This window comes from Oncorhynchus mykiss, chromosome 2 (genome assembly GCF_057628025.1).
Source record: "Oncorhynchus mykiss isolate SJ-2025 chromosome 2, ASM5762802v1, whole genome shotgun sequence".
In the NCBI taxonomy this organism is placed as follows: Eukaryota; Metazoa; Chordata; class Actinopteri; order Salmoniformes; family Salmonidae; genus Oncorhynchus; species Oncorhynchus mykiss.
The window spans coordinates 65,994,892-66,018,937 of NC_143023.1; the positions used below are offsets into that span (position 1 = coordinate 65,994,892).

General features: G+C 43.1%; 2 protein-coding genes across 12 annotated transcripts in view; one reads left to right on the top strand and one right to left on the bottom strand.

Annotated features, from left to right (window-relative positions):
- Nucleotides 1-1,326: 1,326 nt before the first annotated feature.
- ldhd (lactate dehydrogenase D) lies at nucleotides 1,327-12,265 on the top strand. Of its 9 annotated transcripts, none has more exons than XR_016487877.1 (11): nucleotides 1,327-1,724; nucleotides 6,699-6,811; nucleotides 7,208-7,349; nucleotides 9,513-9,654; nucleotides 9,968-10,127; nucleotides 10,324-10,523; nucleotides 10,789-10,917; nucleotides 11,058-11,180; nucleotides 11,286-11,376; nucleotides 11,500-11,611; nucleotides 11,731-12,265. XR_016487877.1 is itself a non-coding variant. In XM_021568693.3 (11 exons), exons 1-11 carry the CDS (start codon nucleotides 1,626-1,628, stop codon nucleotides 11,894-11,896), a joined length of 1,482 nt encoding a protein of 493 aa, XP_021424368.1. In that variant the 5' UTR covers nucleotides 1,327-1,625; the 3' UTR covers nucleotides 11,897-12,265. The 9 variants fall into 9 exon arrangements, 5 of the variants coding, with proteins under 5 accessions (XP_021424368.1, XP_021424377.1, XP_021424383.1 ...); XR_016487878.1 differs by having other exon boundaries at nucleotides 11,512-11,611; XR_016487874.1 differs by having other exon boundaries at nucleotides 10,789-10,904; nucleotides 11,053-11,180.
- Nucleotides 12,266-12,457: 192 nt separating this feature from the next.
- The window catches only part of znrf1 (zinc and ring finger 1), a 33,843-nt gene continuing 22,254 nt past the window's right edge, over nucleotides 12,458-24,046 (bottom strand). The window contains exons 3-5 of one of the 3 annotated variants that reach the window (XM_090205226.1): nucleotides 18,708-18,813; nucleotides 15,117-15,208; nucleotides 12,458-14,151 (exon numbers count right to left, since the gene is read on the bottom strand). In XM_090205226.1, coding sequence (XP_090061352.1) covers nucleotides 15,151-15,208; nucleotides 18,708-18,813 — 164 coding nt within the window. In that variant the 3' untranslated portion in view covers nucleotides 12,458-14,151; nucleotides 15,117-15,150. Of the gene's footprint in view, nucleotides 14,338-15,116; nucleotides 15,209-18,707; nucleotides 18,814-24,046 lie in introns of all 3 variants that reach the window. The other 2 variants (XM_090205223.1, XM_021568721.3) reach the window with 2 other exon arrangements.

Below are 24,046 nucleotides of genomic sequence, written 5' to 3' on the forward strand. Positions count from 1 at the left end.
CGTTGCCCAAGGTCTGGCTAGTTGAGACTAATGTGTAGGCAGGTACCTCGCGTGAGGTCGACGTCAGAAGTGCGATGAAGCGAAAGCGTAAGACTTCGCTGTTAAGATCAGAGACTCGTCTCCTGAGCATGCACCTTCGTTCAAGGTCTACATACCTATGTCTCCTAATTACAAACCAAGTAATCTTACTTATAGGTCATCAAGCTCTCTTGAGAACCTTGATGATCCGCGAAATGGAGTCAGTCAGCAGTGGTGAGCACTCTGAAGTTGAACCAGTCCAGGATGTATTGGGCCTACCTGTGGTGACAGGTGTGGTAGAGTCTTCCAACATTTGCCCTGAGAATCGTACCAGAGATGATTTTGGACAGGTAGGAGTGCGAATTTTGGAAAGAGTGGATTCCTGCTTTTTGGCTGACCCATACATTGAGTCAAGCTGGGTAAAGGACAAACTGGTTACATTTGTGGAAGTTTTGAGAAGTGGAATTGTTTAGATTTGTGTATCTGCCTCCTAGAGGAAGTGGGCACTTGGAGTCACGTGGCTCGTGACTCAACCTGTGGTGGGCTTTGCTGTCTGGAGCCACTAAAAAGGGTGATCAGTGGGATAACGTTGAGTGTAGAGGTGGATCAAATTAAAAGGTATATTCCTAGTGTTTGTGACACCTGCCGTTTGGTAAGACGTAGACTCGGTGGCAATGGCGAGACTGAGAATACCCTGTCTGTCATGTTTAGCTTTGCTATTCTGTGAGGGCCTATGTTCTGAACCCGCTTCGGTGCCAAGGATTCAGACATGTTGCAGCAGTGTGTAGAAGGGAGATCCCACGATGTGAGAAATGTGCAGGAAGATATAGTCAGAGGGAGTGTGCTGTTGGGATAGAGAAAGCACTGTAGTCAACTGTGGGGGTGCCCATGCAGCTGGGGATCCGAAGTGCCCTGTGAGAGAGAGACAGGTTGAGATTGCCAGAGTTCAAGTGGGGCTGAAAGTTTCCTATGAGGCAGTGAAGAGAGTAGAACATAGCCCAAGGATGAGTGAGTCGACTGGGATGCCCCCATGAGTAGGCTTGAAGAGAGAGAGCCAGCGAGGATGAGTTTAGTAAGGTTGGATTTCTTGCATTTACAGCCATGGTGATCAACTGCACTGCACTGATGGAGCAGAAATCACAGAAGATAGATGTGGTAGTTGCAGCAGCAGATAAATATTTGGGTGTGAAATATTTTTAGTTTAGAAGATCTACAGGATGTTTTGAGAGAAGGGGTTCCATCCTCCCAGGCCGACAGCCTGTTGTAGGCTCGTTTAGGGCCAAAGTTGTGGGATGGGGTGGTGGGATAGTGTATAGGTGCAGGGTTAGATGGTGGTGCAATTCAAGTTTTTCCCATTCCCCTTTTCCCTTTTTTTTGGTCAAAAAATGTGCAATCCGTACTCTGACCTGCGAATGGCAGCAATACAACACAGCATCTGGTCTACCGGAAAACCAAACGAAGAAGAAGTTTCGACGTCACTACTGTAAACTTCTGATCCGGAAGAATACTTTGTCCATTATGAAATCGCAGGCGACAGCTAAGTGCATTTAGTATACAGTAGTTTATTATAAAAAATATTTCACGGGCCGACATTCTGATCTGTGAATATGACCTTCGCCTTGGGACCAACGCGACGCTTGTACGCTCACCTGTCAACGTCTAATTTCGTGCAGTGTCGGACTATCAAGAAAGAACACACTTTAAAAGTGAGCATTCAGTTAACTTGGTAATGTGTCAGTTTGTTCTGATATTTTGATCATACCGGTAGTTAATGTTTAAAAGCTTAATGAGCTGCATGATATATTCTTGTTCTGGTGGATAGATAACCGAAATGCACGACTGCATTTATTCTGTAGGCTAGTAGTAGTAGAGCCTTAGCCCTTGATCATGACTCCGTTCTATTGCATTACATTACACATAATTGGACGAAGGCGTCTTCTGTAGTGGGAGTTTTGTTAAGATCTCGACGCTCGGTCTGAACATTAACATGCATCTCTTGCGCTACTGTTTTGGAAACACAAGAACCTTATCTTTCATATCAGCGAGAAATGTTTTGTTTGTCTTTTTGTTAAACTAAAGGTTAAATTGATACACACCTTGTTAAGGTTAGTGTGGCCATTTCTCTATGTTACAGCACTTGTTTACTGAAGACAAGAGGCTATCTAGCATGTTCCGAACACCTGTGTGTAATGCCGCGTTCACAACAACTGGGAACTCAGTGCAAATCATGAAGTCGGTGATCGTCAAGTTGGAACTCTAGAGAGGCTCGGGTTCCTGAGTTGGAATTCCGAGTTTGATAACCCTTCAAATCGATTTTTCCCATTCGGATATAGTTTTTTCCGTGTTCCCAGTTGTTTTGATTTCATCCGACTTCCGAGCTCCCAGTTGTTTTGAACGTGGCATATGAAGCTGAAGTGTAGTTTAGTCAGATGGAGGCACCCATAGCTGAGTGGAGTTGAGTTTTATTTGAAATACTATTTCTCACTGATGAAAGATACGATATTTTTCGAAAGCCATATAGCAAGTGATGATTATTTACATTTATAAACGTTACAATACAACGTCGGGATTGTAGTTCACGTGTGGCATTTGTGGGCGAAGCAAATGGCGGAGAACTGTAGGGGGAAGGCATAATTCGACCTAGTTTTCCAGAGCTAGTATAGCCTAGCCATCTAGGCTACCAAGTAAGCAAAATTACGTTGAAAATATGTATTTTTCAGACGTGGCCATCACATGCATTTCAGGTGCTGGACGTCAAAAATACATATTTTACGAAAATGAAAAGACGTCTTATACAGACGTCACATGTTTTTTTCCGGATGTTTAATGACGTCTTCTCCGGACATTGAAATCAGTGCATTATAGGTGTTGAATGAAAGGTAAAAATAGATATTTTACGGACGTGGAAAATACTTATTTTTCAGGCATTGCATCTATGGCCAAAATTCAACTGCTATACATTTTTAATTAAGTAAGCATTATATCGCAATAATATTTGCGATATATCTTCATAGGAAAGAGGAGCAGACTGCAGACCACTTCAACTACAATAGCATTATAGAGTAACGGTTACATATTTTTTATTTTTTGCTGTGACTGATACGTTGTTGTTTATCTATCTTAGTTGAATGCACTGACTAAGTCACTCTGGATAAGAGTGTCTGCTGATTGACCTAAATGTAAAAACAAATTAGTTGAATGCACTTAGTCACTCTGGATAAGAGTGTCTGCTGACTGACCTAAATGTAAAAAAAAAGTATTGCAAAGCATGATGGGTATTAGTCAAATTAGTTGCGCCCCCAAACAAGTACACGTTTGGTCGGTGCGAGCCAGATCTAAATCTGAACGAATCATACAGTACGGCACAGTTTAGTATAGTAGAACACAGAGTACAGTACAGGCCCCGGTTTCCCCATGGCGGTGTTTTAACAAAGCATATTTCCTACAATTAACCAAGATGTAACATGCGTTTCCCAAAACACCACACAGATAGAACGGTCGGTAAGTGTTTTGTTGAAGCATGTGTCTGTACTGATGGAGTCGAAAGAAATGTGGAGCTTCTCTCGGATCACCCTTTTCCATTAAAATTTTACCTTAACATTTGAATTATTTCACAATACTGATGACGAATCAGCTCCTAGAGAGATAAACACTCTCATATATTGAGGTGGCTTATTCTAATTATTTTCCAATAAAAATGCACTAAATCACAGATTTGGAACATTGAGCTCATGTTAGGCTACACATCATGAAATATGTTACAGGAGACAAATAAAACTAAATTGAATGAACATGAAATCTATTTCAATATAATTTAATACCGTATATAGGCCTATGTAGCTTATACTGTACAGAAGGTAGGCTATTTATCTAATGCAGTCATCTCAGTTTTCATTTGAAGCATCTTTTCATCCTTTGCTTGTTTGCAACAATTTCAAAAACATTGTATTTGTAGTCAACTTCGTTGTGAAGTTACCCGCAGTCACAGAGACCGATAAACCTCTTCTGTGTGTGAAGTGACACGAAAGGGGAAAAAGGCATCTAACAACGCACTTAACTGTTCTAGGAGTGGTCTGAGGCAGGCGTTAGAATATAAGTGTTTATAAGTGCATCGTTAATAACGATGGTTTTGGGAAACAGCTCAGATATCTATCGATGAACTTAGCCTTAAGCTGCACAGGACAGTAGAGTTTTATTCGGTAGAATACGACACAGTAGAGAGACATTTAGTAGAGTACAGTTTAGTAGGGTACAATAGGTTTCCGTAACTCTGTCCTGGGGCCCCAATTGGGTGCATGTTATGGTTTTTACCCTAGCACTACACAGCTGATTCAAACAATCATAGCTTGAGGATGAGTTGGTGATTTGAATCAGCTGTGTATTTATTTAACCTTTGCTTTACTTTTTTTAAAGTTCACTGAGGACACATTCTCATTTACAGCAATGACCTGGGGAATAGTTACAGGAGAGTGTAGGGGGATTAATGAGCCAATTAGAAGCTAGGGTTGATTAGGTGGCCATGAGGGCCAGATTGGGAATTTAGCCAGGACACCAGGGTTAACACCCTTACAATAAGTGCCATGCTATCTATAATAACCATAGAGTGTCATGATGTTGGCCTGGGGTTAGGTTTATGACAGTCATAAATACCTCTTCCCCCCTTTTTCCTCTCTCTACCCTACTGATGTTACATTTGCAAAACCCTTGGTTAACATAGAGATTCTGTGAACATCAGAAGGTGGGGTGAAATTAACTATATTCTGGTAATCCAACCAATGGAACATATGCGGTGGTACTTAATGAATATGATGTCAGTTCAGTTGTCATCTGAGACATTCTCATCAATGATAAAATGACATAAACTCTACAGTGGAAAGTCTACACCTCAGAGTTATCGGATTCACATGGAATTGTTGTTCAATTTAAATGTTTGAATATGAAATTGTTCGTGATGAAATGTGATTTTAGCTTCTAAAATGTGAGATTTGGGTTTTCATAAGATAGGGCTCTTAGCTCAATCAGGGGCCCGCCCCTGTGAAGGGACATGGGCTATAAAACTTTTCAAACACACCCTCCTCTCCCTTCCTATATAAGCCCTTGACGACAATATAACCTCCTGTTCCGAGGACGTGAGAACGACGGTCCGATGTCAGAATGGTTCAGATAATAACTACAGAACGAAGCCAACATCAGCGTGAGCTTTGGTTGCGAATGGTATGAACTTTGAACTCTTATTCACTACAGAAGTGATACCTCCTAGCCGTTGAGTTAGCAACAGCTGCTGCAAATGAGGGTTAGGAAGGCACAGACAGAGTATCCCGTCTACCACACAATGACGTAACTACAACGTATTCAATTTACCAGCAGAGACATTCTTCAAAGGACTCGGTTGGGCAACACAGCCTTCCATCTACCACCAACCTACCGAAGCGCAGCTCAGAGTAAATATTTATTGCATTTTCCTTTCCCAAATGGGAGGTAATTTAGAATGCATAAGATACTGTATTTACGATAGCACAGCTTTGCCCTTTGTTCCTCAGTCTTTCCACTCTTTCATTCAAACCCAGCCCCTTTTGTGTAACCAGCTGTCATATCTGTTCCGCCCGCTAGGGACGTTTTCCTTTATGACGTAATTTGTAATCAAGTTATGATTTAAATGTGTGTAATTCTGTGTGATTAGTTAGGTATTTAGTAAATAAATAATTAAACCCAATTTTGTATTGCTGATTCTACTTGTTAGCCAGGGTTCGTGCAGATAACCAAGAATTTACAACTTTCAGATGAGACTGAATTAAGACGACGATTAATATTGACTGCTATTGATGTAAAAATATTACTAGGTCTTTAAGAGTTTATTCGGAATATAACAGTTCTATAAATATTATTTTGTGGCGCCCGACTCTCTAGTTAATTACATTTACATTATTAGCTCAATCAGGTAATATTAATTACAGAGAAATAATTTTATAGAATAGCATGTCATATCACTTAATCCGGCATAGCCAAAGACACGACAAGAGTCAGTACACCTGTTTAACGTCCCATCCGAAAGACTGCACCCTACAAAGGGCAATGATCCCAATCATTGGGTTAATTTTTTTGGGACCAGAGGAAAGAGTGCCACCTACTGGCCTTCCAACACCACTTCTAGCAGCGTCTGGTCTCCCATCCATGGACAGACCAGGACCGACCCTGCTTAGCTTCAGAGGCAAGCCAGCAGTGCTCCACTAAATTGTTCTGTACTATACTCCAATCTTCTTTACTGTACTGTGCCGTCCAAACTTGTGAAACGTAGATGTCTATGATTGACCCAAAAAAGACGTTGCATGACGTCAAATGCTCAGTGGGTACTTTCTTAAGAAGGTGCTGAAAACAAGGGTCTCCTTGTCAATCCTTATCTTTTGTCGTTTTTTTTTTGTTGTAGTTGTAATTTTCAGAACTTGTGAACAGTAATGCTTTATTACTTGTTACAAGCATGTATACATGTCTTTTTAAGGCTTATAATGATATTTATTTCTGTGCATTTATTTTATTTTTATTCACCTTCCTGCCTTTCTTGTCTATAGAAGTATACAGTTGATTAATTCAGTCACAAGTCCAACAACACCTATGTGGTTCTTGTATAGTTCCCTTGTTCAGGTATGGCTAAACTGTTCTTATTGTGTGTGTCCCTGTGTTAGAATGGTGGGTGGGAGCGGGTGATCCCTGCATTCCGCTCGGTGTGTGGTGAAGATGGAGTGTCCCTGGGTGCAGCAGTCAGGGAGCAACATGGCAGAGACGAGTCTGTACACAGGTGAGCTCAGCCGTCTGGCACAGAGCAGGTGTGTCCTGTCTCCAACAAGCAGGCACACATACGCACACACTCGATTTGTGTATGTGTTTCAGGGTTGGGGTCAATTTGAATTGAAGCCAGTCAATTCAGGAAGTGAACTTAAATTTCAATTAAATAATTGAAAAAATTGCATTTCTTTTCAATGTTTTCTCAATAAACTGAAAAGTAGAAGCTATTAAAAATAAAAAATGTATGAAATCTGATTATTAAATTCACATAAATTCCTGAATTGACTGCCTTCAATTCGAATTGACCCAACCCTGATGTGTTTCTGGTGATGGATAGCTACAGGGATTCGGGGTGTGCCTTGGTGGTTCTAGGAGTATCCAATAAGTCTAAGTGATTGTTCTCTCCCAGATGTCGCCCCCCAGACGTAGTGGTGTGGCCGCGGAGTGTGGAGGAGGTCAGTGCCCTCGCCAAGATCTGCCACCACCACCACCTTCCCATCATCCCATTTGGCACAGGCACAGGCCTCGAGGGAGGAGTGGGTGCACTTAAGGTGAGAGCGAATCAGTCTGTGTCAAGGAGAAAGATAAATACCAGCCTGGAAAGATTGATTAATCTCTCTGTGAATTTATATATCATTTGATTAAGATAATTGATTGTAGACAAATTTGCCATTTTAATTGATAGGATTCAGATAATCTTCAATAAATATAGTACCCAACATCCAATTTGGAACTTAATTCTTCCTAACAATGAGTAAGACATAAGGAATCCAACAAATTATAAAAAGCCACCCATGGAGCCTACACACCCCATGCCAATCCAAACCCAACAACCAGTGTACAGTATCGTTTATCAGTGTTTGAAAAGTAATATGGAGTATTGCTTCTTCTGCATCCTTTGTAATGTATTCCCTGTGAATCTGGTGATGTTTTTTTCCCTCTGTTCAGAGAAATTAGTAATTGAAGTCACTTGCATTATTTACAATAAATAAGTGTGAAAGTACCACATTTTGTCCAATAGATGCAGTTGTTCCTGCTACTGGCACCACACCCTTTTATCCATGTTGCTGGTCTCTTGTGTTTATTAAATGAATCACAACATTCTTTTTACAACTTTGGGTAGAAAACCAATGGCTTTTGCTCATGATGAAAATAGATTTTATGGTCATCCTCACAATTCGAGCCTGTCCTCCATGAAAGCAATTCTGTTTTTCATTCTCTTAGGCTTAATTTCTGTCCATGAAACAGACCCTCTATGTGTGGTTTATTCCCTTCAAAAAGGTCTGGATTAGTTAGACCATTCCTGGTGAACAAACAAACCATTAGGTTACAGCACTTCAATGGTAAAAGTCCCAAATACACACGGTGTGTGTATATATATATGTATATATATATAGTGTTTTGCAATGGTAATTGTATTGGGTTGGGTTTAATGGTAAATGTCACTAATCCCACTACATAATAGAGATGTTTTCTAAGAATTTGATTGAAAAACATATGACTGCCATGCAATGGATTATATTTGAATTATTATCTAAGGGTTGTCATAACATTTTAGTCACTAGCCCATTTCTCCATCAAAGTTTCGGGCTTGAAAGAAAAGTCTTCATATGAGAATTGCACCATACGGATAGTTCTCAGAGAGCTGCCGTTTGTTGGACTATTCAAGGAGAGCTGGGTTGAAGCATTAGGTTGCTAAGAGAAGGACAAACTGAATTCCTTTCATGGAGGACTGGCTTGACCACACAATAAATTTTCATCATCAGCAAAAGCTATTGGTTTTCTACCCAATTTCCAAAGAAAATGTTGTGATTCATTTAATAAACACAAGAGACCAGCAACATGGATAAAAGGGTGTGGTGGCAGTAGCAGGAACAGCGATATCTAGTGGACAAAACATGGTACTTTCTCACATTTATGGCAAAAAATGCAAGCGACGTCAATGGCTAATTTCTCTGAACAGGGGTAAACAACCATCACCAGATTCACAGGGATATCCTTTACAAATGGTGAATAAGCAATACTCTAAGCCACAGCTCTATACTACTTGTCAAACATAGAGAACTCAATCAATCACATTTATTTATAAAGCACTTCGTACACCAGCTGATATCTCAAAGTGCTGTACAGAAACCCAGCCTAAAACCCCAAACAGCAAGCAATACAGGTGTAGAAGCACGGTGGCTAGGAAAACTCCCTGAAAGGACAGAACCTAGGAAGAAACCTAGAGAGGAACCAGGCTGTGAGCGTACTGATTGATGGGGTGGGATTAGCCTGGATGGATGTTCAATGGTAGGAAAAGTTTAGACCAAATCGGATGTTGGGTACTATAATTTGTTGAATATTATGTGAATCCAATGGAATGACCCTAGAGAGAAAGATTACTAGAGTGAGAGAGAAAGTTGTTTTGTGTAAAAGCCATAATAATTCATAAGACGTTTTTTGTTTCTCTCGCACAATGTTAGTCGGAATGTGTGTGACAGAGTAAGACAGGATGCAGTGTCATCATCTCCTAAAGGTGTCTAAATGGAGGGTGCTGTGTAAGAGGTCTTGAAAAAGGCGTCAATGTGTTGTCAGTACCAAATAGCGCAGGCAGACGTCTGTACAGTGCATCCCTGACCTCTGATAACATGGGTCCTTGTATTCACAATGTTTCATTGAGGGTCTATAGGAAGTATTCCAAGTGTGTGTGTGTGTGTGTGTGTGTGTGTAAGGGCGGGGTGTGTTTTAGTCTGAGGAACATGGACAGGGTGTTGGACCTCCATCAGGAGGACTTTGATGTGAGCGTGGAGCCAGGTGTGACACGCAAAGGCCTCAACTCCTACCTGAGAGACACGGGCCTGTGGTTTCCTGTCGGTGAGTCACGTGACCTGCAATGATGTCACTGCTCCAACGGGTAGGCCCAATAGGCCTGTCACTATACACACGCCTGAGTTTAGTTAATCATTGTGAAATGAAGGGGAACATTTTTCTATCGTGAAATAGGGGTCCATGGGTGGAAAATGTTGGGAACCCCTGATATAAGTAATCACACCAACTACTTTCATGTACAATGGTATTGCATGATCGTCATTCTAGCTGACATTTTGTGCCCGAAGTTGGGAAGAATATTTGTGAAGTGTTGGGTATGAAATCACTGAGGTGTTCTACTGTCTGTCGGCACACACAGACCCTGGTGCAGACGCGTCTCTGTGTGGCATGGCTGCCACCAGTGCATCAGGCACCAATGCGGTGCGCTACGGCACCATGCGGGAGAACGTACTCAACCTAGAGGTGGTGCTGGCAGATGGATCCATCATCCACACAGCAGGCAGGGGGCGCCGGCCCCGGTAACACTCCCAGACATGGATATATTCATGGTTATATACATCATTGGTTACACTGCCAGGCCTGAAACAGAAAGTGACAGTTAAAACAGGTTTTAGTGTTTAGCTATTAACAACCTATGTGGTGTTCTCTCTCTTTCTGTAATTTCACCAGTAATGAGGACATGTATGACCTTTGACCTTCTCTCGTCTCCGTTAGGAAGACGTCAGCGGGGTACAACCTGACCAACCTGTTTGTGGGTTCAGAGGGCACTCTGGGAGTGATCACGAAGACCACCCTGCGTCTCTACGGGGTGCCAGAAGCCATGGTGTCTGCTGTGTGCACCTTCCCCTCTGTCCAGGCAGCAGTGGACAGCACTGTGCAGGTCCTCCAGACTGGAGTGCCCATCGCACGCATTGGTGAGTAGACAAGGTGGCCATTTACTAGTTTTTAACACAGAACTTACCTCTGCGTTCATTGTTTTCTTACTGTAAGGTGCCTGTCCATCTTAAACTGACACTGAGCAAGAGACTGCTATGCATTCTTACTCAGAGCAACCAAGGGCTTTAGACACTAATTGGAGGACCTGATGCTATTTAAAACACTGACCAAGTGTTTTTTTACCACAATCTTCTCAGTGGAGCTGGAGCCTTGTTCTAATCCAACCACGTCTGTCCTTTCCAGAGTTCCTTGATGATGTGATGATTGACGCCTGTAACAGCTTCAACTCGCTGTCCTACCCCGTGGCCCCCACGCTCTTCCTGGAGTTCCACGGCACTGAGAAGAGTCTGGAGGAGCAGGTTACCGTCACAGGTGTTTTGTTGCTGTACGGTGTTATACTGAATGTGTGATGTAATTGTACGTTAAGTTAACGTTACTTGCGATAGTTTGCTGTAAATTTGACTTGAGTGAGATTTCTTCTTTATTTGTTGATTGGAAACTGTCCAGAGGAGATCACGCAGGCTAACGGTGGGTCAGACTTTAGCTGGGCACGGGATGCAGAGACCCGCGGGCGCCTGTGGAAGGCACGACACGATGCCTGGTACGCTGCCCTGGCACTCAGACCGGGCTGCAAGGTAAGGCTCTGACTCTAATAATTATTGATAAATAATGTAATCACTTCGGCATTATTGTTTGTAATGTTGTAACAGAAATGTGCCGACTCCATTTTGGTCCTGCAGGCCTACTCCACAGATGTGTGCGTCCCTCTCTCGCGTCTCCCTCAGATCATTGTGGAAACCAAGGAGGACCTGATGCTAAACGGACTCACAGGTAACGGCTAGCTAACAATCAACACAGACTCCCTGGTGGGACATCACTCAGAGGATACAGTGTTTGTTACTGTACATGTTTGTGTGTGACCAGTAGTGTATTGAGGATTCTTTCTCTCCTGAGGTCCGATCGCAGGTCATGTTGGAGATGGAAATTTCCATTGTATAATGGTCATGGACCCCAATGACCAGGATGAGGTCATTAGAGTTCATGAGTTCACTGAGCGACTGGCCAGGTACTGTATGTCTCTCTATCCTATCCTTTCTCCTTTTATATCGGCCCCTTGTTCCTGACCATTGAACTCCTTCTCTCTTATCCCTGTATTTATAGTTCTCTGTTTCTCTCATGCTGTAGGAGAGCACTGGCCCTGGACGGGACATGTACGGGGGAGCACGGGGTGGGCCTGGGGAAACGAGCGTTGCTCCGAGAGGAGATGGGACCCCTGGCCATCGAGGTCATGCAGGGCCTCAAAGCCACCCTTGATCCCAAGAACCTCATGAATCCTGGGAAGGTTCTGTAGCTGAAGGTACTGTAGCTATGACCTTATCAGAGCACTGAATCAATGAATGAAGTTTAAAACAATACCTTTGTCTGCCACAGGGTGTCAGGAGTTTGGTATTTTATAGAGTAACTGACTGAGTGCCAAGGGCAAATTGTGTTATTTTTGCCTGTCCAGTTCCTCAGAATGAACTGCTGCTAATTTAGATGTTATTAGAATGGAATGGTGGCTTGAAATGATATAATTGCAACAATCCTAATGCAACGTTCTGTGTTTTGTTTCTGTTAAATTGTGTGCCCTGTTGATGTGTACATACTGTATTCAAACTGTAATTGGCCGCTTCTCATTGACAATGAAGTATTTTTTTAATAAAAATCCCTCATATTGCCATGGTGTAGTTGCTCTTATGTCTAAAGATTTCTTCTTACAGTCTGATTTGTCGATATTAGCTGATGCCTTCAAATTGGGTGAACAAAGTAACTAAATAATAAGCATTTACACACCATCATTTCCATGAGTAGATTTGTCAAACTTAACATTTAGGCCTGAATCTAGTTAAGGAAATGACATGGAAAAAACATGTTTATTTAGACTTTTATTATTATATTTATCATTACTCATCCCACAGATTGCACATCAAAATCATGAGACAATTAGTTGATACCTCCAAAACAGGCATCCATTCACATCCTTGGAAAAAAAAGTAATCAAAAAGACATTAACTAAATAAAGCAAGAAATGAAGGTATGGCCCTTTAGAGCGTTGAGCAGGGCTACAGTTAGCAGGAGACGTTAAGTTATATAGTTTATATCATAACTGACTAGTAGTCTGTCTCCCCTGTGTCTGAGAAGCTTGGTGGTTGTCTGCTTGCTTAATAAATGGTTTTTGTAGTGCCCTCACGGGTATGAAGCAGATAACCCTGCAAAAATACTATTCTCTACATTTTAATCTAGCACAAATGGAAAAAAATATTCACCCATTTGTTCAGTCTTTTTTTCCCCCCTCACAGAACCACCATTCTGTTATTCTTTATACATTAGAGGCATTCTGAAGAGTACTGTGAGTTCTGACCAATTTGGAAAAACAAATCTTAAATGTGAATAAATAAATTGTAACCCCGGAATAGCTCAGTTGTAACCCCGGAATAGCTCAGTTGTAACCCCGGAATATCACTAAAATGTTTGGGTTAATGGGTCTTGAACACCTCCATTACAATAAGTCAACTCAACCAGAGAGGACATTACCTATTTCAGCAGAAAGCATATGGGGCACAGACAGTCTCTTAGGCCAAGATGCATCACACACACACACACACATGAACACACTCAAGGCCCCTACAAAGAAATGACTCATTCTGATCAGTGTCCCCATCACAGCAAAAACCTGGTGGACAAAAAGAACTACATAGAATGTCATGTTGATTTTCTGTAACTGTAAACATTAGCGAAATAAAGGGAGAAATGACACATTCACACAGGGAAAATGGATATCTAAATTGTAAACGTTTCAAACACAGACCAACACACAGTATTGTCTCAGACTTCTATTTGACCCTTTAGCAAATCAGGCTCTCACACTACAGAGATCATCATCACCCCAACCACACCACAGGTATGGTGACTGACATCATCCTCACCGCCCCAGCACATAGAAGAACGTAAACCAACGAACCCCAACTGCCCCCTACAACACACAAGCACACATTCACACACCACCAAGCATAAACAATGTACCCCCTCCACACACAGAACAAGTGTAGTTTGACTGGCATCTTCACTGCCTAAACACACAGAGAAGCATAAACTACACCCCTGACACCACCCACCCACACACACAGAAACCTACACAGACAGACCCTGCCTGCCCCGCCAATTCGGCATCTCACACACCGCTACTCTACCTCAAAGCGAAGACTAAGAGAAGCACATGTGACTCCAGCTAATGAGTGAGTGGGTGGGTGCTGTAACTATAGTGATTGGGAGGGCTTCTGTCTGATGATTAGACAACGTCCTGGGAGTCGACCTTTCCCTGGCACACAGGGTGCATCCAGCCCGATTCTTCCTCCCCTGTCTCTTCCGGTGAAGGCCATGTGAGGACTGGATCCAGATGAGTGACAGGGAGCGCTAGATTCTGGAGGCTGAATGGAGGGCAGAGCAGGGGGCCAGGGCATGTGGTGGGGCAACTGGCTGGCTGGGGTGGGGGGACAAGCGGCCTGATGAGGCAGTTTGTCTGGAGGGATGGTCAGCCTGGTTGGGCCCGACTGGCAGTCTCTAGGGCTGAAGGGGCAGGGAGGAGGGGCACTCTGTAATGCATGTGGAAGTGACAGTATTGGCTTGATGTTTCTTCTTTTGGTTCAGTTTGCTAGGAATTTTCTTGATAGATCAATTGATTGGTTGTTTTGATTGTTTCGTTTTTTTGGTTACTTCAGTATCCAGTTATCCATGGTTGGACCATAAAGTGCCCTGAGAGGTTATAGCCATATAATCAAAGTGGATACACAAAGACAGTTAAGGGTGTTATTTTAAATGTATAATTCACACTTACAGAATGCTATAATTTCATACAGACTAAGAAAGTTTTATTCAGGGTGGTTATACTGTACATGCATGTGTGCGTATGTATGCATTATACAGTGCATTTACACTGAGTATACCAAACATTAGCAACACCTTCCTAGTATTGAGTTGCTCAATTAGTCGGGGCGTGGACTCTACAAGGTGTCAAAAGCGTTCCACAGGGATGCTGGCCCATGTTGACTCCAATGTTTCCCACAGTTGTGTCAAGTTGTCTGGATGTCCTTTGGGTGGTGGACCATTCTTGATACACACGGGAAACTGCTGAGCGTGAAAAACACAGCACCGTTGCAGTTCTTGACACACTCAAACCGGTGCGCTTGGCACCTACTACCCCGTTCAAAGGCACTTAAATCGATTTGCCTTGCCCATTCACCCTCTTTAACCCGTCTCCTCCCCCTCATCTACACTGGTTTGAAGTGGATTTAACAAGTGACATCAATAAGGGATCATAGCTTTCACCTGGTCAGCCTAAGTCATGGAAAGAGGTGTTCTAAATGTTTTGTACACTCAGTGTAGACGTTAGTGAGTGAGCTATTTCAAGAGTATGTTCTCATCATATTACTACTACCTAGTTACACTGAGTGAGTGTCCTATTTGTACCATAGTATTCTTGTAAGAATCTCCTGTCCCCAGTCTCCTGTGGGGAAGAGAAGGGATGCTCTCACCTTGAAGGAGTAGTAGTAGCAGCACAGAGGTCAGTCAGTCTGAAGGATGCTCAGGGCAGGACCGATTAATCTCAAACCAGGAGTCTATACAGCTGGGAGAGGAAGAGAGGGGGAAACACAACCATTACATGAATGCACTTATCTCTTTGGCCTCGGTTACGGTATATCACTGAGGCCTAAATGTATTGCCCCACTGCGTATAATTAATCTAGTGGAGTCATTTCAGGCTGGGTAATCTTGTGAGCCTGCGTGCTTACTGTACATTGGGAACGTATTCAGAGCCCTCGACTTTTTCCACATTTTGTTACGTTGCAGCCTTTTTCTAAAATATATATATTTTATTCCCTCAATCTACACACAATACCCCATCATTACCAAGTGAAAAAAGGTTTTTAGAATGTTTTGTAATTGTCTTAAATTAAAAAAAAAACAGTGACCTGATTTACATAAGTAATCGGACCCTTTGCTATGACAAATTAAGCTCAGATGCATCCTGTTTCCATTGATCCTCAATGAGATGTTTCTACAACTTGACTGGATTCCACCTGTAGTAAATTCAATTGATTGGACATGATTTGGACAGTGCATGTCAGAGCAAAAACCAAGCCATGAGGTCAAAGGAATTGTCCCTTGAGCTCCGAGACAGGATTGTGTTGAGGCACAGATCTGGGGAAGGACACCAAAAAAATTCTGCAGCATTGAAGGTCCCCAAGAACACGGTGGCCTCCATCATTCTTAAATGGAAGAAGATTTGAACCACCAAGACTTTTCATAGAGCTGTGCCCCTGGTCAAACTGAGCAATCGGTGGAGAAGGGAGGTGACCAAGAACCCGATGGTCACTCTGACAGAGCTTCAGAGTTCCTCTGTGGAGACGGGAGAACCTTCCAGAACGACAACCATCTATGCAACACTCCACCAATCAGGCCTTTCTGGTAGAATGGCCAGACGGAAGCCACTCCTCAGTGAAAGGCACATGGCATCCCACTTGGTGTTTGCCAAAAGGCACCAAAAGAGACCATGAGAAACAAGATTCTTTGGTCTGATGAAACCAAGATTGAACACTTTGGCCTGACTGCCAAGCATCACGTCTCGAGTAACCCTGGCACCATCCCTACGGTTAAGCATGGTGGTGGCGTTTTTCAGGGGCAGGGACTGGGAGACTAGTCAGGATCGAGAGAAAGATGAACAGAGCAAAGTACAGAGAGATCCTTGATGAAAACCTGCTCCAGAGCGCTCAGGCCCTCAGACTAGGGCGAAGGTTCACCTTTGAACAGGACAACGACCCTAAGCACACAGCCAAGACAACGCAGGAGTGGCTTCGGGACAAGTCTGAATGTCCTTGAGTGGCCCAGCCTGAGCCCGGACTTGAACCCGATTGAACATCTCTGGAAAGACCTGAAAATAGGTGTGAAGTGACGCTCCCCATCCAACCTGACAGAGCTTGAGAGGATCTTCAGAGAAGAATGGAAGAAACTCCCAAAATACAGGGGTGCCAAGCTTGTAGCGTCATACCCAAGAAGACTCGATACTGTAATAGCTGCCAAAGGTGCTTCAACAAAGTACTGAGTAAAGGGTCGGAATACTTACAGTACCTTGCGAAAGTATTCGGCCCCCTTGAACTTTGCGACCTTTTGCCACATTTCAGGCTTCAAACATAAAGATATAAAACTGTATTTTTTTGTGAAGAATCAACAAGTGGGACACAATCATGAAGTAGAACGACATTTATTGGATATTTTGGATATTTCAAACTTTTTTAACAAATCAAAAACTGAAAAATTGGGCGTGCAAAATTATTCAGCCCCTTTACTTTCAGTGCAGCAAACTCTCTCCAGAAGTTCAGTGAGGATCTCTGAATGATCCAATGTTGACCTAAATGACTAATGATGATAAATACAATCCACCTGTGTGTAATCAAGTCTCCGTATAAATGCACCTGCACTGTGATAGTCTCAGAGGTCCGTTAAAAGCGCAGAGAGCATCATGAAGAACAAGGAACACACCAGGCAGGTCCGAGATACTGTTGTGAAGAAGTTTAAAGCCGGATTTGGATACAAAAAGATTTCCCAAGCTTTAAACATCCCAAGGAGCACTGTGCAAGCGATAATATTGAAATGGAAGGAGTATCAGACCACTGCAAATCTACCAAGACCTGGCCGTCCCCCTAAACTTTCAGCTCATACAAGGAGAAGACTGATCAGAGATGCAGCCAAGAGGCCCATGATCACTCTGGATGAACTGCAGAGATCTACAGCTGAGGTGGGAGACTCTGTCCATAGGACAACAATCAGTCGTATATTGCACAAATCTGGCCTTTATGGAAGAGTGGCAAGAAGAAAGCCATTTCTTAAAGATATCCATAAAAAGTGTCGTTTAAAGTTTGCCACAAGCCACCTGGGAGACACACCAAACATGTGGAAGAAGGTGCTCTGGTCAGATGAAACCAAAATTGAACTTTTTGGCAACAATGCAAGACGTTATGTTTGGCGTAAAAGCAACACAGCTCATCACCCTGAACACACCATGCCCACTGTCAAACATGGTGGTGGCAGCATCATGGTTTGGGCCTGCTTTTCTTCAGCAGGGACAGGGAAGATGGTTCAAATTGATGGGAAGATGGATGGAGCCAAATACAGGACCATTCTAGAAGAAAACCTGATGGAGTCTGCAAAAGACCTGAGACTGGGACGGAGATTTGTCTTCCAACAAGACAATGATCCAAAACATAAAGCAAAATTTACAATGGAATGGTTCAAAAATAAACATATCCAGGTGTTAGAATGGCCAAGTCAAAGTCCAGACCTGAATCCAATCGAGAATCTGTGGAAAGAACTGAAAACTGCTGTTCACAAATGCTCTCCATCCAACCTCACTGAGCTCGAGCTGTTTTGCAAGGAGGGATGGGAAAAAATGTCAGTCTCTCGATGTGCAAAACTGATAGAGACATACCCCAAGCGACTTACAGCTGTAATCGCAGCACAAGGTGGCGCTACAAAGTATTAACTTAAGGGGGCTGAATAATTTTGCACGCCCAATTTTTCAGTTTTTGATTTGTTAAAAAAGTTTGAAATATCCAATAAATGTCATTCCACTTCATGATTGTGTCCCACTTGTTGTTGATTCTTCACAAAAAAATACAGTTTTATATCTTTATGTTTGAAGCCTGAAATGTGGCAAAAGGTCGCAAAGTTCAAGGGGGCCGAATACTTTCACAAGGCACTGTATGTAAATGTGATGTATATATTTTTTTCCAATTAGCAACATTTTTTGAAAAACCTGTTTTTGCTTTGTCATTATGGGCTATTGTGTGTAAATTGGTTTTTTTCCCCCCTCATCAATTTACTAAATTTTAGAATAAGGCTGTAACGTAACAAAATGTGGAAAAAGTCAAGGAGTCTGACTGAATACTTTCCGAATGCACTGTACAGTCCGGACCAGGAGTTGAGTCAGAGGGTTTGTCAAATGGCACCCTATTCCCTATGGTGCATGTCTTTTGACCTGCGTCATTTGTGCCCTAGTCAAAAGTAGTACACTATCTAGGGGATAGGATGTCATTTGAGACACAGCCTGAGAGCTGAGTCGTACCTCACCTTTTGTGATAGATGCAGAGACAAGGCAGTCTGGCGATGGTGTCTCCTTGCTGCAGCTCCTCCAGACAGATCACACATTCCCCGGCATCCCTTGCTAGCACGTCATCTGTGACACACCCAAACACATACATCGGTGAGACACACACACACACACACACACACACACACACACACGCACACACACACACACACAAAAGAAAGCAAGACAACGGTGAGTGGCAATGACACATCACATCGTACCAAATATGAAAAATAAAGACAGTGTGTCACTGCCACAAGAACAAAACTAAATTCAGTAAAAAACTGGAGACTATTCCAGTAAAGCAACAATAGAACAGATACACCAGAATAGAACAGAGCAAAAGAAACGCAGCTGTGCACTCTGCTATTCAGGTGGAAGAGCATCCAGTCAGTGCGTCAGAGGACAGGGAGGACTAGGCCTTGTCTGGTTGCTGCTGTGTAAAACAAACAGCAGGGGGCAGCATTGAGCACAGTCTGGTCTGGACCAACACAACCAGAGAAGAAGAGGCGAAGCAAGAGGGTCCACTGCTGTCAAAATCTGTCCACACGGGAATACAGCGATAAGCAGACCGATAAGCAGACCGCCTGCCTACCCGCCTTTTGGGACAACGACTCCTATTTTTAAGGCAGAGACACAACCATCTCACACAGCATATACACAGTATCTCTAACACAACTCACTGATGCAGGGTTTTACCGGCTTACACCGGGCCAACACATCGTTTGGCTTCTAGACCCAACATGGGTCACAGTTACTGGCAGATGGTACACGAACCAGAAGACTGTGTGTGTGTGTGTGTGTGTGTGTGTCTGTTACTGGAAACATCCAGCCATTTGTTCAGCAAGGTAATGATCAGCAGGATAGAACACGGTAGCTCATACCCCAACAGTGAGTCACTGAAACACATTTCGCAACACCCATTGTTCTTAGAATAAGACATTGTGGATTCCAGTAAAACCTAGTTTAAATTTGACAGGAAATGCTGCAGTGCCAGAACAGAGTAGGACACCAGACCACATCCTGTTACAGCAACTCAATACTTTCCCTGGAAACACCAGTGTGCGTGCATCTTTCTTGTCATGACTGTTTTGTTTGAGTGAGAGTGGGGTTTTAGAACAAAGGGTAGACTTAAACAATAAGGCCCAAGGCGGTGTGGTGTATGGCCAATATATCATGGCTAAGGGCTGTTCTTAGGCACAACGTGAAGCAGAGTGCCTTATTGCTTTTATAAACTGGTTACCAACATGCACGGAGTATACCAAACATTAGGAACACCTTTCTAATATTGAGTATCAAAGGCTGGTCCATGTTGACTCCAATGCTTCCCACAGTTGTGTCAAGTTGGCTGAATGTCCTTTGGGTGGTGGACCATTCTTGATACACACGGGAAACTGTTGAGCGTGAAAAACTCAGCAGCATTGCTGTTCTTGACACAAACCTGTGCACCTGGCACCTACTACCATACCCTATTCAAAGGCACTTTTGTTTGTCTTGCCCATTCACCCTCTGAATGTCACACATACACAATCCATGTCTCAATTGTTTCAAGACTTAAAAATCCTTCTTTAACCTGTCTCTCCCCTTTCATTTACACTGATTGAAGTGTAATTAACAAGTGACATCAATAAAGGATCATCGCTTTCACCTGGTTGGTCTATGCCAGTGAAAGAACAGTGAAAAAGTATGTTTGTGTCATACCCGTGGTATATTATCTGATATACACATTCTGTTTTAGCCAATCAGCATCACAGACCCAAACTACCCAGTTTATAAAACGGGATGGTGAGGTGGACGTGATGCACTGAACCTCTGGTAGTCCATTCAAAGCATTTAAGGAAGTGAAGGTTATATTTTTAAATTACCCTTAATGAAATGTTTGGTTAGGTTTGAGCACTGGGTGAAAACAGTATTAGAACAAAGGAAAGCGGGGGGAGGAGGGATGAGAGACGAGGGAGGGAATGTGGGGAAGCTAAGGTGAAGGGAGGAGAAGACAGTGTGAGATGGAGTGAGACAGACAGAAGACATATGCTCTGAATGTAAATCAGCTTAGCTAGCTGCCCAGTCCCGTCAACCCTCTGCCTCCCCCTCTCTCCCCACCTCCTCTCCTCCAACATCCTCAATCTCCAAAACTGGTCCTCAGTAAATTTGTACACAGCTGTTCCCTTTCCACACCCTTGCAGATAGAACAATAAGCACCCCCTCCTCCTCCCCCCATCCTCACCTCCTGCTCCTTAGCTTGTTATCCTCTTAGGAGCTATGGCATCAGCGGCTCGCTTCGCATTATGCCAGCCAGCCAGCCAGCCAGAGGGAGGGAGTGTGTTTGTTTTTGTGCATGCAATGTTGTGTACATGGGGGGGATTTAGGTCTAGGTCTTCACACTGCAAAGTACAGTGCAGTATGTGTCTATATATTTGTGTCTGTGGGTATGCATTATCATTTGTGTGAAGTTAGTTAGGTCTTATGTATGTGTGTGTGTTTTCTAGGAATCTAGGGGTGTTTGTGAGTGACTGACTGAATGTGACACTGTTTTAGTAGAAATGTAAGTTGGAGATTGAAGGATAGATGAAGCCAGTCCACGTGAGCTGACCACTGTCTTTTTTGGGCTACGACATTGCATGATGATATTTTAATACCTGTGGTTAAATATAGCCCTTGCAGAGAGAGAGGAGAGTTGGAGAGAGAGAGGAGAGAGAAAGAGTTTGGCTTTTACAGCACAGGTGATGGCTGCCTGCTAGTCTGGAGGACACACAGAGACAGACAGGGAAGCAAGCCATGCTTGAGAAAGCCATAAAAGAAAAAGTACTTTAATCCTATTTGATGTGTTTGGGAAGAATGCCAAATCTCTGTTGGCAATATACTGTATGCAAATGACACTGAGTGGGAAAGGAGTTTATCTGTGAAATAAAAATGAATAATTCAATAACGTCAAGATATTACACTGTCTCTTACAGTTGATGGCGGACAGTGCTGTTTTTGACCAATATTAATGCACCTATATATTTCTGTATTAGCTGGGTGTCACCACCCCTATGTTAATCTCCTATTAGGATCAATAATGACTGGGGTGGGCAGGAGTTCACAGGTATAAGCACCATTAAAGACCACTGGGTAAACCACACAAATAATGTGTGGCATTTCTAACCAGTAACCAATATCACAATGTCAATCTGGCTGGCCAGATACCCACACACTGTATGGATCCTCTATGTCATTATAATAGACACACACAACTCTCTAGCTGCTCCACAAACAGAAACAGTAAGAATACAGACAGACACACACATTTATCACTGCCACTGCGGACAGGGTGTGTGTGTGTGTGTGTGTGTGTGTGTGTGTGTGTGTGTGTGTGTGTGTGTGTGTGTGTGTGTGTGTGTGTGTGAGGTACATTGGCCATGCAGAGAGATCTGCTGATGTGTGACAGGAAGCGGGCCCAGCTGATTGACAATGGGCCACAGAGCATTCTGGGAAATAAGATAAGCCGCAGCCCTGTCCCTATGTGTCACTAACTCAGGGGATTGCAGAGCGAGAGAGGAGGGGGGGGGGGGGAGAGAGGACAGAGAGACAGAGAGGAAGAGATGGAGAGGGAGAGAGAAAGCAAATGTGTCAAATCAAATTTGAAAGGACAGTTGAAAAACAACAACAACATCCTCTTACTCTTTATCAGCCATCTCTGTATCACTCTCCAGACTCTTCCATCCTTCTCAGTCACACTCTGTACTATTCCATCCATCCCAGTCAGTTGCGCTCTACTTTTGCTGCTCACTATCAAGCCAGGCAACCTGGGCTACTATTGCCGGATACCAAGCACGCTAAGCGGTTAGCCCTTGTTTTAGGACCACCGATTTCCAGAGGTTTCTACTGCTGGCGTCTCTCATTTCACGGAGTGAATAGCGTGCTCGTCCTACTATCATTACTATCATGCCTCCGAAAAAAGGCAAGGACCACATCTCTGCTGGACAGGTACGTGAACTCTTGGAGAAGCAGAACGTTTTCTATAAGGAAATGATACTTCAGCAGAAAAATAACTGTAAAAGCTTCATACAAATGATCATGGAGTCGACCAACAAACAACTGGACGACCTGACTAAAGATGTACAAGACATTAAAAAAAGCCTTCAGTTCACACAGAAGGATGTGGATGAAGACGCACTTGAAGATACACTTTCCAGAAACTGTTCCTCAATGCGGAATGGAATCATCACAGTCAGGGAGGGCCTCCAGAACATGTCTGGGAAGGCTGATTACCTGGATGGACATTCGAGGAGAAATAATCTTGTAATAGATGGTATCCAGGAGAGCCAAAGTGAGACATGGGCTGAATCAGAGGACAATGTTTGAAAGCTGTTTTCTGAGGAGCTACAACTGGATCAACAGGTAGAGCTGGAACATGCTCACCGGTCTGGGAAACCAGGGGGCACTGGTGGTGCAAATGGAATCAGACCCAGGACAATTGTAGTGAAATTCCTCAGGTTTAAGGATAAGCTTGCAGTCCTTGAAAAAGCCAAACGCCTTAAAGGGTCCTTCGTCTTCATCAATGAGGGTTTCTCAGATGCAGTCCGTCAAAGAAGAAAGGAACTAATACCAGCCATGAAGGCTGCAAGAGAACGAGGTGACATAGCATATCTGAGGTATGACAAACTGATTGTTCACCTCAGTTAACTCCCAAGGAGTTAGGAGGAGCAACAGACAAGTCATTCCAGCTCCACACACACATCTCTCAGATTCCAACTGCTGATTCATGTTTGGGCATATAAATACTGTGCATCTACCAAAGAAAGGTATGTTAATTGCTCACTTGAATATATGCAGTTCAAGGAACAAAATTAATGAAATATGCTGTCTAGTGCAGTCAAACAATATTAATGTCTTGGCAATATCAGAGACTCACATGGACTCTTCTCTTGAGGATGCTGAGATCTCTATACCTGGATATAATATGTTCAGGAGGGACAGAAATAGATATGGGGGCGCAGTTGCAGTTTACATCCAGAGTCATATTCCAGCAAAACAACGTAAAGACTTCATGTTGAATGGATTAGAGGCGCTACGGGTACAGGTGGATTTACCACATTTGAAACCAAACTAGTTGGTTGCTGCTATAGGCCACCTGGTGCTGATGTGAAATATATTGATGTAATTTGCGAAATGTTGGATGAGGTATCTGATGAAAATAGGGAAATATATTTTGGGGGGGTAGATATGAATATTGCTTTTTTTTAACACCAACTGTCCAATGAGAAAGAAACGTATTTCTGTTGCCAATGTACAGTTGAAGTCGTACGTTTACATACACCTTAGCCAAATACATTTAAAC